Consider the following 16,562-nt stretch of genomic DNA (forward strand, 5'->3'; position numbering starts at 1 on the left):
GGGGAGCTTAAAATGCATTATAATGAAAAATAAATTGTGTAAATATTTTCTAACATTTCAGTATTCAATTTTAAGGCCACTTTCTGCAAATGACTACCTTGAGGGGACTGAGTGTCATGTGTATCACCTGTATCATAACCTCAAAGGTCAAGGGTACACTTAGAGGTCAAAAGTCAAATTTGCCATAAACAGCTTGCTTTTGATATGACCGCAGTTTTGAAACTAAAGTGGAATGTAAAGGCATCTGTGCCATATGGACACACGTCTTGTTCATTTAGGTCTATCTTATTGTTCTCTTACTAAGTTCGTACTTAATACCAGGTCAAGTCTTTAACAATTGGTGTCCGTGAACTCATGTAAAGGCTAAATGGTCATCATGACCCTTCTGTTATTAATAAACATTACTGCAAAACCTCTGATTTCTAGGAGCTTATGCTTAATGCCTCTGAACAAGTTTCTTAGGACAAGATATTTAGTGTGTAAAACCTGTGGCTCTACCTCAGATGTCAAGGTCACTCTAAGAGATCAAAGGTTATATTTTGATTTACATGTTTGAATTCCAGGAGCTACTGCAGAATGCCTCTGAGCAAGCTGCCCAGCAAGAGAGTAGCGGGCCATCTGCCCCTCGAGTGGAGGACAAGGGAACCAGCAGGAAGGTAGGGCGACGGCCTCGGTCTCGGTCCCCTGCAGCTCCAGCCCCTTCAGCCCCTACCCAGCAGCCCTTGGGTCACCAGGCAGGCGTGCCTCTTACCATGAGGAGCTCCTTTGTTCTAGGGGTAATATCTCACAGAAATAAAATAAAAAAAATACAGTTTTCAAACGAAATGTAATTTTTCTCTGATTCTTATAAAGTGCATTGTAATGTAATATAATTTATCATGTCCTTTGATGTTTAGCCAATTCCAGTCTTTGTGAAATATCAAATAAAAACATAGGGTCACCGGCCATGATTAGCTTTTATCTGTAATTATGCAATATGCTATATGCTTTTTTTCATCATCATTGCTCGACGTCTATTTTTTTCAATAGTTAGTAAAAAATTTACTATTTAAATTGGAAAAATTAATGTCGTTTGTAAGCTTTAATACAGCCTTTTAATTTGAAATAAACAAATATCAACAATTTTTGGAATAAAAATGTAAACTTAACCTTTACCTATGAGTCATATTTTACAAAATATAGCAACAATATGAGTGTGAGATTTGGGGACTAAATTCATATTTTTGGGCCATGCTCTGTGAAAAGATTTATTTTAATGCATGTGCGTTAAGTGTTATCCCAGATTAGCCTGTGCTGTCCGCAGCCTGAGCTGACTGCACAGGCTAATCTAAGACGACACTTTACGCACATACAGTTAACCTCCTTTTCACAGAGCACGGCCCATTTGTTTCACTGTTTTTTTTTCAGCAAGCTGCTCCAGATATCAATCTCTTGGAGAGCGCTAAAGAGAGAGAAAGAAAGAAATGGCGTGCTGAACTAGGTATTAATGTGTGATGAATTTAATTTGTATTTATCTTTCTTAGCAGTGATTTATATGAGTGTATATTAAGAGGACAAATTTTAATAGATTGAAATGCTCTCCTTTCTTATTGTTTTTTTATTATTATTTAAATGAAATTTTGCTCTTTAAAAGCTTTGATAATTAATGAATATGATTTTTAATATTTTATCTGTATATTTTATGCAAATATATAGAGATTTATGTGCACTTAACATTTGATACTTCATTCATTTCATATTATGTAGTCAATGGTTTGATTTACACTGTATTTTTCACTTCTAATGAGCTTCCCTTTTAAAGCTGCTTATGCGAAGTCGGTATATAAATATTCGTCCTGTAATTTTGCTTGAACTGTCCACCAAAAATGTATTGCTGTATTAGTATTCTTTGTTGCAATAGAGCAGCAGATTGAAGAAGGGTATAATTATTGACATTCTTGTTTTCAAAGAGCTACATGTAGAAATAGGGTATAGATTAAAGTATTGAAGAAGGGTATAATTACATTATTGTTTTCATGAAGCAATAGATTAAAGTATTGAAGAAGGGTATAATTACATTCTTGTTTTCCTGAAGCAATAGATTAAAGTATTGAAGAAGGGTATAATTACATTCTTGTTTTCATGAAGCAATAGATTAAAGTATTGAAGAAGGGTATAATTACATTCTTGTTTTCATGAAGATATAGATTAAAGTATTGAAGAAGGGTATAATTACATTCTTGTATTCATGAAGCAATAGATTAAAGTATTGAAGAAGGGTATAATTACATTCTTGTATTCATAAAGCAATAGATTAAAGTATTGAAGAAGGGTATAATTACATTCTTGTTTTCATGAAGCAATAGATTAAAGTATTGAAGAAGGGTATAATAACATGCTTGTATTCATGAAGCAATAGATTAAAGTATTGAAGAAGGGTATAATTACATTCTTGTTTTCATGAAGCAATAGATTAAAGTATTGAAGAAGGGTATAATTACATTCTTGTTTTCATGAAGAAATAGATTAAAGTATTGAAGAAGGGTATAATTACATTCTTGTATTCATGAAGCAATAGATTAAAGTATTGAAGAAGGGTATAATTACATTCTTGTATTCATGAAGCAATAGATTAAAGTATTGAAGAAGGGTATAAATACATGATTGTTTTCATGAAGCAATATATTGGGAGTATAATCACATTCTTGTTTTCATAAAGCAACAAATTGAAGTATTTAATCAGGGTATAATGACATTATCCTTTTCACAGAGCAACAGATTGAAGAGAAGCGTCAACGAGATCTTAACCGACCCCGAGAGAATGACGAGACCTGGGCCGAGAAGTTTGGTCGGGACCATCGTCCGATACCTTTTCCCGAACAGACCCGTGACCCCGGGGGAGGGGGAGCTGATATGAACACGAGTGCTGATGGGGGTGGGGGACTACTGCCTCTGGAGTCCCATAGAGACACAAGCAGTGCGCCAGAACAGGGCCAGGAACAGTATGTCTGCTGAGGATTTATTGGAAATGTTTTTAGGGTTGTTGTAGTCTGAGTAAATTAATTTGATGTTTACAGAAAAAGTTTTAAATGTGTTTTTTTTTCAGGTTTTTTTCTCTAGACAATTTTTCAATAGAGTTTTCATTATGTTAAAATATTCTAATGTCGTTATGCTTTTTTCTTTTAATCATTTGTAATTTTATTGAAAAAGAGTTGTATATTGGGTTTTTTATATCTAGCATCAATAAATGGTAATACTTTTTTGTATTCATACATTCAGTAATTGAACGAAAAAAAAAAATTGAAGTAAACATTTTTAGAAAGGTAAATAATAATGATAATAATTATTATAATAATATATTAATAACAACTCAAATTTGAGTGGTGAGAGGGTCTGATTACTTTCCCTTATAAATAAGGCACAAAATCACTGCTAAATAAGTTTTGTTTTACAATGTTAGAATTTCAATATGCTATTTCAGGTCATATCTGCGAGGTCAGAATGTTCCTCTAGATCCAGCCACCAAGCGAGAAGTAGAAGAGAAACGCAGGCGATACCTTGAACACCAGGTAGACAGCTGAGTTTTTCTATTAACCCCTTCCCACTCAGAAATAAAAGTGAAAACGGCTAAATTCAACCAGAATAAAACCAGAACAGCCTGTGAGTTTTTCACAGTCTGTTCAGGTTTTATGCTGTTTGCTGTGCATCAATATCTTAGGGTTTGAAATGAAACCTTTAAAACTTGAATTTATTAAAAAAGGTCTTATATTTAACTTGTAAATTGTTAGAAAATTCTAGTCTAGATCATTACATTGAATAAATAATTCTATTCATGTTTAAATTTTATGCTGAAGTTAAGTTGAGTACACCAAATTATTACATAATAAGAACACATATGTGGATATTTTCACGGAGTAAAACCACATTATTCAAAAAAGCTTTAAATGAGCACGCCTTAAACTATGGAATGTATGATTTTTTAAAGAGTTCATCAGTTTTTTAGGTTGAAAGAGGAGCTTAAATAGAAATTTCAAACTTAGTTTAAATTAGACTGCAATATTATCCAAAAATACTATTTGAATATATCATGTAAAGCAGTTAAGACGAAAGAGCATTTTATGCTGATTAAATTGTATTCCTATAATTTTAAGAATTGGACTTTAATGTTTACTTAAAACCACTGTGGTTATATGCACTGTTAAGACAACACTTAACCCTATGAGCGCTGGAACCGGAATTTGAAGGCCTTTGCAAACAGTTTGGATCCAGATGAGACGCCACAGAACGTGGCGTCTCATCAGGATCCAAACTGTTTGCTATTCTGATAGTATTCTTTGGAAAAAAATCGAAGAAAATGCTAATTTTAGAAATTAAGCAGACAACATTTTAGCAGACGACCAATTTCCCAGCATGCAAAGGGTTAACATGCATTTAGCCCAGTTTTTACAAAGCTTCATATGTATTAGATGTGACCAAGTATAATTGGCAAAGATATTTTTTACGTAAAAATGGAGGAAAAATAGTTTATAAAAAAGAAATCGGACTTCAAATCAGCCTCCATTTTACTATTTCACATTTGTTGATCACTTTTCTAAGTACAATGTTTGGGAATTGAACTGCATGTAATAAATGGTAAAGTATGGTAATTGCATGTGATTCAGGCGGCAGTGAGGGCACAGGTGGAGGAGAAGGAGCGTCAGAAGCGGGTGGAGAGGGAGCGCAAGCAGCGAGAGGACATGGAGGAGGAACGCAAGCTGCAGGCTGAGAGGGACGCACTCAAGAGTCAGTTTGAGTTGGAGCAGCAGAAGATCAAACAGAAAGAGGCAAGTCACAGGGCTTGAATCTTGTAACATTGCGTTTATCTGAGATAGGTTTTTGTAACACTTTTTATGCTCCTCAAAAAATTTCGGGGAGCATATAGTTGCCAGTTTGTCCTTACTTCCGTCACACTTTGGATACAGTTTCTCTTAGCGCCTTCAATATTTTACTGATCTCTTACATATTTGGCATGTAGGTACTTTGCATGGACCTCTACTTTTTTTATGAGGTTTGAGGTCACTGGGGTCATGGTCATTGAGGCTAATAATAGATTTTCTTAAGGTCACACTTTGGTTACAGTTTCTCATAGAGAACATAAGGGGAGCATCCATCGTTTTCAACGATTCTTGTTTTTAAATGATGGTGAAGTGACAATATTTTAAGCATTTTTTTATTGTCTCATCTTTGCCTGTGGTCCCTTCAGGAACTGCAGACCAGCTTATTTCAGGCTTCTCGGTTCTGGGCAAGTCTCTCCAGCTGCCCCCACATCTTTCCTATCTCTCTTGCTCATTGTCTCTATCACAGTGTTCGTTTAAACCTACTTATTTTAGCTTGATTGCATAGAAAGCCTAAAGTTTATTTGAAACGCTATCGTGGTACTAGAACATTGGTGTCCATTGGGGAAATCTAAAGAACGCTCCTACAGTGAGGATTGAACTCTTGACGTCCTGATCGCTAGGCAGACACCATATCCACTACACCACTGCGACTTGTGATATGTTGTGATATGTTGTGATATGTTGTGATATGTTTTGTAACACTTTTGTTTAAGGATGAGCTATTGAAAATAGTTCTTTCATTGCTGAAGATTTTGTGTGAAAAATGATTTGAAATCATTTGATTGAATAATGCATTATGTGCTATTGTTTAGCATGAAAATATAGCCACATTCACGGTCCAATATATACATGTGTATTCCAATCAGTTTTCATGTTTTATTTGTGTTACTAATTCAAAGTTGCAAGTGACTTCTATTGAACATTATTTTGTCACAGATAAACATATTTTTTAGATGATGTTAACTAAACATGTGATTATTCTAGTTAGATGGCGAGTTTTTCATGTGTCTGATTCTATTGAAAACAAAATCAAGAAAAATTAATAACCCAAAAAAATATTTAAAACACACAGAGCTCAATATCATTGTGACATTATGTTATGTCATGTTTTAAAAACTAAATGAAATTACATCTAACAATAAGACACAACAATGAATCTCAACAGAAATCACTGTCATAAAACAAAAGCCCTGTCTATATCCCTTTCCCCCTCATAAGCAAAGTGAAAAATGGCAATATACAACCATTATAAAACCAGAACAGCCTGCAAGTAACTCGGAGGCTGTTCAGGTTTTATGTTGTTTGCTGCTCATCCGTAAAGGTCTTTAATTTAAATTGATTTGCTAAAGGACTACAGCAGCATCAAATTGTGTATCCGAGTGGTAAAGCGTTAGAAACGACTACAAATTGCAACAAAAATCACCATCATCAAACAAAACCACTGCCATAAAGCTCAACAACAAAGTATGCTCTCTGATTTCTATAGCAACAGAGACAGACCCAGGTGAACCAGCTGAAGGCCGCTATGGACGAGGCGCAGGCTAAGGCCCTTCAGGAGAAATACCAGCGGAAAATGCAACACCTGGAGGCTGGTGGGCACGACACGAAAAAGTTGCGAGAACATCTGGAAGGTAGGCATCTCAGTGCTGTATCAGCATATGGATCTTGTTCATGGAAAACTGGGCTCAATTCATGTTCATAAAGTATCAACCCAGATCAGCCTGTGTCATTTGCACAGGCTAATCAGGGATGACATTTTCAGCCTAAACTTGACTTTCGATTAAAAGAGACTTCCTTTGAGGGAAAAGTTCCATAAAAATTGCAAGTGTTGTCCCTGATTAGCCTGTGTGGAGTGCACAGGCTAAACTGGATCGACGCTCTACGCACATGGATTAAGACCAGTTTTCCAGAAGGAGGGTCAGATGCTGCATTGAAAACATGTTTGATTAGGGTGTCCTTATAATATGTTACTTTTTGAGTCTTAATGGTGTGTATCAATAACTATTGCTATGTATTTACTGGAAAGGTTTGAAAGGGGGATCTTTCTTTAGCAAGCAATATGATGAGAAGCAGACTAATATCAAAATCTTGTTATTTTTGGTACATAAATATACCAATAAATCATACAATACCTGTAATTAATTGAGATTATTTGTAATACATTTTTCATTATACTTAATAAACTTTGTATTTAAAACAAAATATTTATTCTTCAATTTTCTTTATAATTGATTAAATAATATTTAACAGTGTAAAACACTGAAGATATGTATAATGCATTTCAATTCTATCCCACTGATTTTTAGCCATAGAGTTGAATCTGAATTGTAAGTGTTTGTTCGTCAACTATGTTATTATATACATGTACATAGCAAGTGTATGCATTAGTCTGTATTGCATGTACATAGCAGTTATATAGCAGATTTAGCTTCAACTCATATGGTACATGTTAAATGGTTGTTAAAAGCATCCAAATTTGGCCAACAATATCAATAATGTTGCTTTACAATGTATTCTAATTTAGCTCGGAATATATTTATAGAGATTCTCCTATCATTGAGTTGCATCATGCGAAAATTGGTCTTATCCCATCAGTGCCAGTGAAGCTCCAGATCAGCCTGCGCAATCACACAGTCTTGACAGGATCTACACGGTCAGCTTTAAAGTCATGTTGCAGTGTCTCATAAGCAGACAGGGTAGTTCCTGTCAAGACTGCACCGATGCGCAGGCTCAGCTGGAGCTTATCTTGGGGTTTATGGCATAAGACCCATTTTCGCATTACGTGGCTCTTGTATTATATCAGTATTTCGCACTAAGTATCTTTTTAATAATGTCATTGAAACCAGACTCATTATGAAGTGTGACTACATTTAATACATGCATGTATATAATAATATGGGCCTATTGCCTGTCACAAAATACTGTTATGGTAGCCATTTGTTTTACGTGAAGTGTTGGCTATGTTTTAGTCATTTGTACTCAAAGCTTTTATGTAAATGTGTATTGTTGTATAGCTTTTTGTAAAGTTTACTTAATATGCATGTATTGTTCATTGCCAAAAATTTATGTAGCGTAAGCAGTGTTTTTTTTCCACACTTTTGGGAATGGGGTTTGCCCCTTTCAATAGGTAAAAAAAATGTGTTCTTTTGACTTAAATTGGGATATTAGTGTTGTTGTTTTTTTAATATTAAACACTTCAAAATTGAGAATATAGTGTTTTAAATATTATATTTACGAATGTTCAACTTTAGAGCTGGATGGGTGATGAATTAAGTGTTGAGATATATTTAAAAAATAAAAAATTGCAACCTTCAACAAGGAATTTGTGCCATAGATATTTTAAAAAATGTACTCACATGGATATGTTTACATCCATATAGTGGCATATTCGTTGCAACATTTTATGTTTTTAAGTGCCTTCTTTTTTTATACTTGTGCATGTTTTGTTACATCAGTGGAAACACTCTAAACCAGATCCTCTCCATACCGGAATCTTCTATAAACCAGATAAATTGTCCGATCCCATTTATTTTTTTTTCTTATAAAACCATACGTAAAATATTTCCTCAAGACTTGAATCCCCTCAATTCCAAATACAGGTCATTCTTTGGATCATAATTGGGTCATTCCATATGAGTTGTATCTCTCTTAACCGATCAGGACCGGATTATTGCACCTCAGACCTAGATTCAAAAACTTGTGAATAGCCGATTAAAGACGCGTTAAATTAATTAAGGTGGTCAAAAATTTTGCAACTGTAATTTCCCCTCTAACACAAGATTTGCTCTAGGTCCCAATTGTGTCCGGTTAAGAGGGGTTCCAATGTATTTAGTACATGCAGTTAAACATATTTATTTTGTAATAAACAGTCATGAACCTTGTAACTTGAGATGTAAAATCACACTTCAGACTGCTTATGAAAACATGCAACAGCTTGTCTATATGCATTATAAAAATAAGTCTTCAATTTTGTTTTATACAACAAGCTAAAAAATAAGCTTTTTTCAGAAGAAAAACAAATTATGATCTTACATGTACAAGTGTCACAATCAAGTGTCACTTATCTAAAGAGAATAAACCTGGTCTTGCACTTATTAAAAGTGGAAAGATAAGAGGCCTCATTTGACTGCTGTAGTGCCACTTTATCCAAAACTTCTAAAACAAATAGAGCCTCTTTCTGTGTAAACTAGGCTTACTTCATCTGTGTAAAGTGCTGTCCCTGATAAGCCTGTGCAGTCTGCACAGTCTTATCAGATAAAACACTTTCAGACTTTACTGCATTTTTGTTAACCCTTTCAGTGCCGGAACCGAATTTTAAAGGCCTTTGCAAACAGTTTGGATCCAGATAAGACGCCACAGAACGTGGCGTCTCATCAGGATCCAAACTGTTTGCTATTTTGATAGTATTCTTTGAAAAAAAATCGAAGAAAATGCTAATTTTAGAAATTCAGCAGACGACATTTTAGCAGACGACAAATTTCCCAGCATGCAAAGGGTTAAGAAGAGACTTCCTTTACACCAAAAATTAAATAAAAGCTGAAAGTGTCATTCCTTATTAGCCAGTGCAGACTGCACAGGCTAATACACACAGGCTAATCTGCCCATTAAGCATTAAGCCCTGTTTTACCAGAAAGCCGTTCAATATCAAAACATACCAAAAAATGAGTTGACCTACATTTCAAGGGGAGATAACAAGCCGTATTGAAGAGCTGCACACTCGTAGAGAGCGTGACATTCAGAAAGCGCAACAACTCCTCAGACTTCGCAACTGGGGCATGGTACCCAGGGAGGAGGATGAGAATGTTGCTAGGCATCAGGAGCAGCTTGACACTCAAGGTCAAGGCCTGTCTCAAGGTCATCCCGGTCAAGGTCAACTTGAAGGGCATGGTGGGGTTATGCACTTTTAGCTAGTAATGGTTTCCGTGAGAAATTTATTGGATTTTTTGGTCATGCACTTGGGCTTGAAATGGTTTCTTGGGAAAAATTGTTGGATTTTTTGGTGACTTGGTTTGCAGCACTCATGTCAAGGAAGATTTTATGTAATAATGGTTGGGACTTTCAGTAGTCAACATTTTTAGTTGATTTTTATAATTGTCAGCACTTTTGTGCGTTTTCAGCATAGGACCTGCAGTTATGTCTTTGTATTTATGTCTTTGTATGTCTTTGTAGCCATATTTGTTGAATGTTTGGTTAACGATAGTGTCTGATTTTTCCAATAAAATTAGCTTTAGCTGTTATATAGATCTTATATAACATTATAATTTAAGGATTTAAATCTATATAGTAACTTTCATATAAATGTATTAAACTGTGTATAATTAAAAAAAAATTACACAATGATCCTACATGTACAAATAAATCTTAAGCTTTCAATTTTACACTCTGATAATTGTGCACAGCTATTTTTGTTATTTGCATTTTGCTTGTTTTGATGTGTTTAATTTTCTTGTTCTCTTTTTTTACCATTCTCAAATTATTATGCCCCCCTTCGTAGAAGAGGGGGTATATTGTTTTGCAAGTGTCCGTCTGTCGGTCGATCCGTCCACCAGATGGTTTCCGGATGAAAACTCGGAGAACGCTTAGGCCTAGGATCATGAAACTTCATAGGTACATTGATCATGACTGGCAGATGACCCCTATTGATTTTCAGGTCATAGGTCAAGGTCACAGTGACTCAAAATAGTAAAATGGTTTCCGGATGATAACTCAAGAATGCTTAGGCCTAGGATCATGAATCTTCATAGGTACATTGATCATGACTGGCAGATGACCCCTATTGATTTTCAGGTCACTAGGTCAAAGGTCAAGGTCACAGTGACTCGAAATAGTAAAATGGTTTCTGGATGATAACTCAAGAATGCTTACGCCTAGGATCATGGAACTTCATAGGTACATTGATCATGACTGGCAGATGACCCCTATTGATTTTCAGGTCACTAGGTCAAAGGTCAAGATCACAGTGACTTGAGATAGTAAAATGGTTTATGGATGATAACTCAAGAATGCTTACGCCTAGGATCATGAAACTTCATAGGTACATTGATCATGACTGGCAGATGACCCCTATTAATTTTCAGGTCACTAGGTCAAAGGTCAAGGTCACAGTGACTCGAAACAGTAAAATGGTTTCCTGATAATAACTCCAGAATAATAAGGCCTAGGATCATGAAACTTCATAGGTACATTGATCATGACTGGCAGATGACCCCTATTGATTTTCAGGTCACTAGGTCAAAGGTCAAGGTCACAGTGACAAAAAACGTATTCACACAATGGCTGCCACTACAACTGACAGCCTATATGGGGGGCATGCATGTTTTACAAACGCTGCCCTTGTTTGTTTTTTTTAGCTTCACACATTACATGAGTTAATGACAATGTGGGTTTCCTGTGCACTGTTATCCTCTTTAAGTGGCATATGAATGAGTGCACTCTGGGAAAAAGGAGCTTAAGGCATGTGCGTAAATTGTCATCACAGATTTGCCTGTGCAGTGTGCACAGGCTAATGTGGGATGACACTCTGTCTAGACTGGATTTTCATTGAAGAGACGACACAGGCTTATTTGGACTTACACTTCACAATCATGCATTAAGCCCCATTTTCCCAGAGCAAAGCTATTATTCCTCAGTTTAGGAATGTAGTACAATTATTGTGTGCACTTAAAGGGGCCTTTTCACAGATTTTGGCATGTTTTGAAGTTTGTCATTAAATGCTTTATATTGATACATGTAAACATTGGATCAAAAAAGCGTCAGTAAAAAATCAAGAATAAAATTAAAAAAAACAAAAACAAACCCTCAACAGGGCTCGAACCTCTGACCCCTGGAGTCTTGGAGTAAAAGTCTACCACTAAGACCACTCGGCCATCCATCCTCACACAATGAGTATTGTATTTTATTCTTTATATAAGCAATCCTCGTAGTTTCACAAAATATAATGAAAACAACAGAACTCTCCAAATTATTCAATCGTTTCCCGTTGCAACACTTTATAATTTTCAGGTTTTTAAATCGTCAGAAGATGCATATAATGGCTTTTTTAGAGCATGGTAAATGTTCAGTATTACTGTTTCCTCACAAATATCATAACTAAAACGAATATTTGCGAATCTGAAACAACTTTTTTCAATTTTGTCAATTTACCAAAATGTGAAAAGGCCCCTTTAAGAAACTAAAAATGTCCTTAAAAATCAGGTCACTTATATTGGTTCAGACAAACTTATATGGCAATGCGTCCTTTGTATGGGTCTTTAGTGGCTTGAGAAGTGGCTACTTCATTACAAAATAAACCCACTTATAGCCACTCACAAGAACATATGTTCCTAGTATGATATCATCAGAAAACGTTGACACAAAATTTACTTTTATATAAACTTCCTTTCTTCGAAAAATACCATGCATACTTATAACTATTTATAAAGTAATCCTTTTCCGAAATTTATTTTTTATTTTTAAGTATAATACATCAAGACTGCATGAAAATACCATGTAATAACCTTATGTTTGTTATAACAGTTACATCTATCCTGCACTGTTATAACAGTTACAGCAATATTGCACAGAGGAACCCAATTTATACTCGTATAAATTGAGCTGCGTTCTGAGAAATCTGGGCATAATGCATGTGCGTAAAGTGTCATCCCAAATTAACCTGTGCTGTCCGCACAGGCTAATCAGGGACAACACTTTCCGCTTTTATGGTATTTTTCGTTTACAGAAAGTCTCTTCTTTGCAAAAATCCAGTGAAGGCGGAAAGTGCCGTCCCTGATTAGCCTGTGCGGACTGCACAGGCTGATCTGGGATGACAATTTACGCACATGCATTATGCCCAGTTTTCTCAGAACACGACTCAATTAATTAACATCAATATTTGGTCTATATTCAACAGCTAGGGTAACGCCTCGTGACAATGACGACATGGTCGTAGTTGAGCCTTCACACATTCCTGGTCTTGACCTTCACACTTCCCGCCAACCCGGTTACCAGGCAACGAATAGGGGACGCGACGCATCAACGAGGCATGAACCGTACCAGGAAGACCGCGTTCTCACGCCGAGTCGGCTTCGGCGCCCCTCAAAACCGTGGAGCGATCCATCCTCCCCTCGGCGGGAGTTTGGCACACAAACCGGTAAAGTGAATGCATCTGCTCCAAGCCCGGATGGTGTGTATTCTACTAGTCTTTCTTTGCTTTTGGTGAAAACATCGGCTGTATGGATTTTTCAAGTCTCGGACTGCAATTTCTGTTTAAGTGTCAAATGCATCTCATAGAAATGAAAAGTTTGCATTCATATCACTTAGAATGAATCACTTTGAGATGCTTTAATACTTTAAAATAAAAAAATATACATTTTACTTAATTAAATATTGTATAGACACTACCGTAATAGTTTGTTCATGTTTTCCTCACACACTTAAACTGTAATAAGTCTCATATGGGCTATTGAGAACAAGAAGAGTCTATCAGCTTTCTTTGCACATATTCTGATAGGGCATTTTTGCATTTCATGGGTTTTGTGTTTCAAACAACATAAGTAACATAATCTGATAGATCCAACTTTAAACCATTTTAAAAAAAGAAAAAATGATGACTTATACTCTTCATAAAACATCAGTTAATGTTTGCATGCTATTACAATCTATCAAGGTTCTATACAGCCATTGTTTTAACCAGTAGTTGTTATTGGTGTATTAATTACACAAACATAACTGCTGGGGTAAGATGTTGTGTTAAGTTTAAGCTTAGTAGGTAGATCTAGTTTCCATTGCTTTCTAGCACTAATTTAACCCCACTTTAATCTTTAGATTTTATAAGTTAACCCATTTATGCCTAGTGGACTCTCCCATCCTTCTAAATTGGATCAATTTATTTCCAAAATTAGGGATGTTTAGTATATTTATTTGTATATTTAGAATATTTCTTACAGAAATTCCTTTAAGCAAACAGCGCAGACTCAGATGAGACGCTGCATCATGTGGCGTCTCATCTGGGTCTACACTGTTTGCCAAGGCCTTTTTTCTAGACGCTAGGCATAAATGGGTTAATAAAATGTAAACAACAACATGAGGCTGTACCAGAATATTGCAGAAAAATTGCATGGCTCTGTTATTTTGTGTGTTAATTTTACAGAATTTTAACTTAAATTTTATTTTTAACCAGGTTTTTAACCAGGTTTTCCGAAGGAAAAAACTGGTTATTAGATTGGCGAATGAGGGCGGGCTGGCGGGCGGGCGGAACAAGCTTGTCCGGGCCATAACTATGTCGTTCATTGTCAGATTTAAAAATCATTTGGCACATTTGTTCACCATCATTGGACGGTGTGTCGCGCGAAATAATTACGTCGATATCTCCAAGGTCAAGGTCACACTTTGAGTTCAAAGGTCAAAAATGGCCATAAATGAGCTTGTCCTGGCCATGACTATGTCATTCATTGTGAGATTTTAAAATCATTTGGCACATTTGTTCACCATCATGGGACGGTGTGTCGCACGAAAGAATCACGTCAATATCTCCAATGTCAAGGTCGCCACGACTAAAAATAGTTTTTTTTTAAAAACAAACTTACAAAGGGGGTTAATTTTGTTTGTTCATTTCAAAAGTTCAGTTTGAGTTTTCTCCCTTTATCAGATTTTTTTTTCACAATGAAAACCTGGTTTTGTGACAATTTTGTCCCTTGTTTACTCTGGACTATGAATAAGAAATATGAATACAAAATACTTTGCTTAGTCTACAAGGGTATTATAAACTGTCAGATATTTAATATATTTTATATGTTCACCATAGTTTTGATGGTATGTTGGTTAATATAGGCCACATTTGAAATAGAGCATTAATATTATCCCATACAGATGTGCCATTTTGTTAAATGACATTTTACCAAAGAGCTTTGTACTAAAGCTTGCATAATTATATCTTGAGCATTTTTTACAGAGGGACCCTTGATTCAGTGCCCCAGATAAGCTGTGTACCTGCGTCTTTCACCCTATTAAAATGTTTAAAAACACCAAGAAATACAATATCATGAGCAATGAAAACGCATCCAATTTGACTTTTACGCAAATTGGTCAAATTTTATGCGTACAATACAATAGCTTCGATCGAAAATGCTTTGCTAATTTTCGGTATTTTCTCTTTATGATGCGAAATAAAAATGTCTAAGAGAGGTTGAAAGATGTCCGCAATAGTCGCGCCAAAATATCAGTCGATATGTTTTACAGTTACAAAGATGTCAGTAAACATCAGTTTTTCTTTTAAAGTTTAAAGTGTATATTTATATATGGACAGTTTCATGGATTTAAGACACTATGAAACATCAGTTTATTTAAGTTAATTATATTAGTTTACAGTTTTATTGAATCAATACAAGGTGCAGCTTCAACTGAAGTAAAGCAGCGATGATTTTAAGGTTTGCATTTTTATAACTCATTTCACCCTATTTTGAGAATGAAATCACCCTAATTTTCAAAATCAATGGGTGAAAACCCTATTTTCCAAAGAATTATCTGGGGCACTGCCTTGAATGTTGACTAATGCAAAGTGGCGATGTCAGCGGAATAGGCAATGTTTATGAAAATAATTGGTTTCTATTCAAGTGAATGGTTATGAATATGCTTTTGAAAAATTAAATTAAAAAAAAACATTATATATTCATCCGAATCTAAGGGTCTTGAATAAATGACATAACAAATTTACATTTGTAAAGTCTGGCAAAACAAACAATAAACTCCTGAAGTTAATAAAATTAACTCCCTAAGTTCATAAATTTAACTCCTATAAATTCAAATCCTAAAGTTCATAATCTCTTCTCCTGAAGATCATAAACTTGACTCCTGAAATTCTACTCCTGAAGTTCATAAACTCTTCTCCTGAAGATCATAAACTCTTCTCCTGAAGATCATAAACTTGACTCCTGAAACTCTATTCCTGAAGTTCATAAACTCTACTCCTGAAGTTCATAAACGCTTCTCCTGAAGATCATAACATTGACTCCTGAAATTCTATTCCTGAAGTTCATAAACTCTACTCCTGAAGTTTATAAACTGTTTTCTTGAAGATCATAAACTTGACTCCTGAAAATGTATTCATGAAGTTCATAAACTCTACTCCTGAAGTTAATAAAATTGACTCCTGAAGTTCATAAACCTGACTCATGAAGTTCATAAACTGTACTTTTGATGATCATACACTCAACTCATGAAGGTCATGTACAGTAAATAGCGTCATTTTTGAGCTTCAATGACTATAAGCAATGGCAGTGCAAAGCATGGGCCTACACTACCAGACATGTATTTATTAACTCGGTTATTAATTAACACAAACAGAATGTGACGTCTTGATGTTTTAAGATCAAACTAATGTTGACCTGCACTGGTTGAACTGTAGTGGTCTTATTTAAATTTGCATTTTAATGTCAATATTGGAAATATTTTGTAGAAATTATGCATGCAATTTGTTATCATTTAACGGTTGTTATTTTGTTAACAATTGTAGAGCGTATTCTGTAGGTATTGTCTGCAATATTATGGGACTTACTTGGTACTTCAAGTTTTTATTTTACACTTACAGCTGCTTAGAACAGAGTCTACCTTGTCATTTCGAACCAAGAAAGTTTTTAAACGTGTTCAAATTATTTTTTATGAATTCAAAAATCTTTGATTTTGTTGTAATCTCAACCTCGAATCAGCTAAACAGAAATGCTACAAATATGT

At 35.2% G+C, this 16,562-nt stretch overlaps 1 protein-coding gene across 7 annotated transcripts in view; it reads left to right on the forward strand.

The window, feature by feature from the left end:
• Positions 1-16,562, forward strand: part of LOC127881249 (trichohyalin-like) — a 45,702-nt gene that overhangs the window by 23,612 nt on the left and 5,528 nt on the right. For 5 of the 7 annotated variants that reach the window (XM_052428995.1, XM_052429001.1, XM_052428998.1 and 2 more), the window contains 8 exons: positions 564-776; positions 1,408-1,480; positions 2,750-2,981; positions 3,461-3,548; positions 4,641-4,802; positions 6,343-6,487; positions 7,163-7,183; positions 12,745-13,017. In XM_052428995.1, the coding sequence (XP_052284955.1) occupies positions 564-776; positions 1,408-1,480; positions 2,750-2,981; positions 3,461-3,548; positions 4,641-4,802; positions 6,343-6,487; positions 7,163-7,183; positions 12,745-13,017 (1,207 nt within the window). The remainder of the gene's footprint in view (positions 1-563; positions 777-1,407; positions 1,481-2,749; positions 2,982-3,460; positions 3,549-4,640; positions 4,803-6,342; positions 6,488-7,162; positions 7,184-12,744; positions 13,018-16,562) is intronic. The other 2 variants (XM_052428997.1, XM_052428996.1) reach the window with 2 other exon arrangements.

This window comes from Dreissena polymorpha, chromosome 5 (assembly GCF_020536995.1).
Source record: "Dreissena polymorpha isolate Duluth1 chromosome 5, UMN_Dpol_1.0, whole genome shotgun sequence".
NCBI lineage: Eukaryota > Metazoa > Mollusca > Bivalvia > Myida > Dreissenidae > Dreissena > Dreissena polymorpha.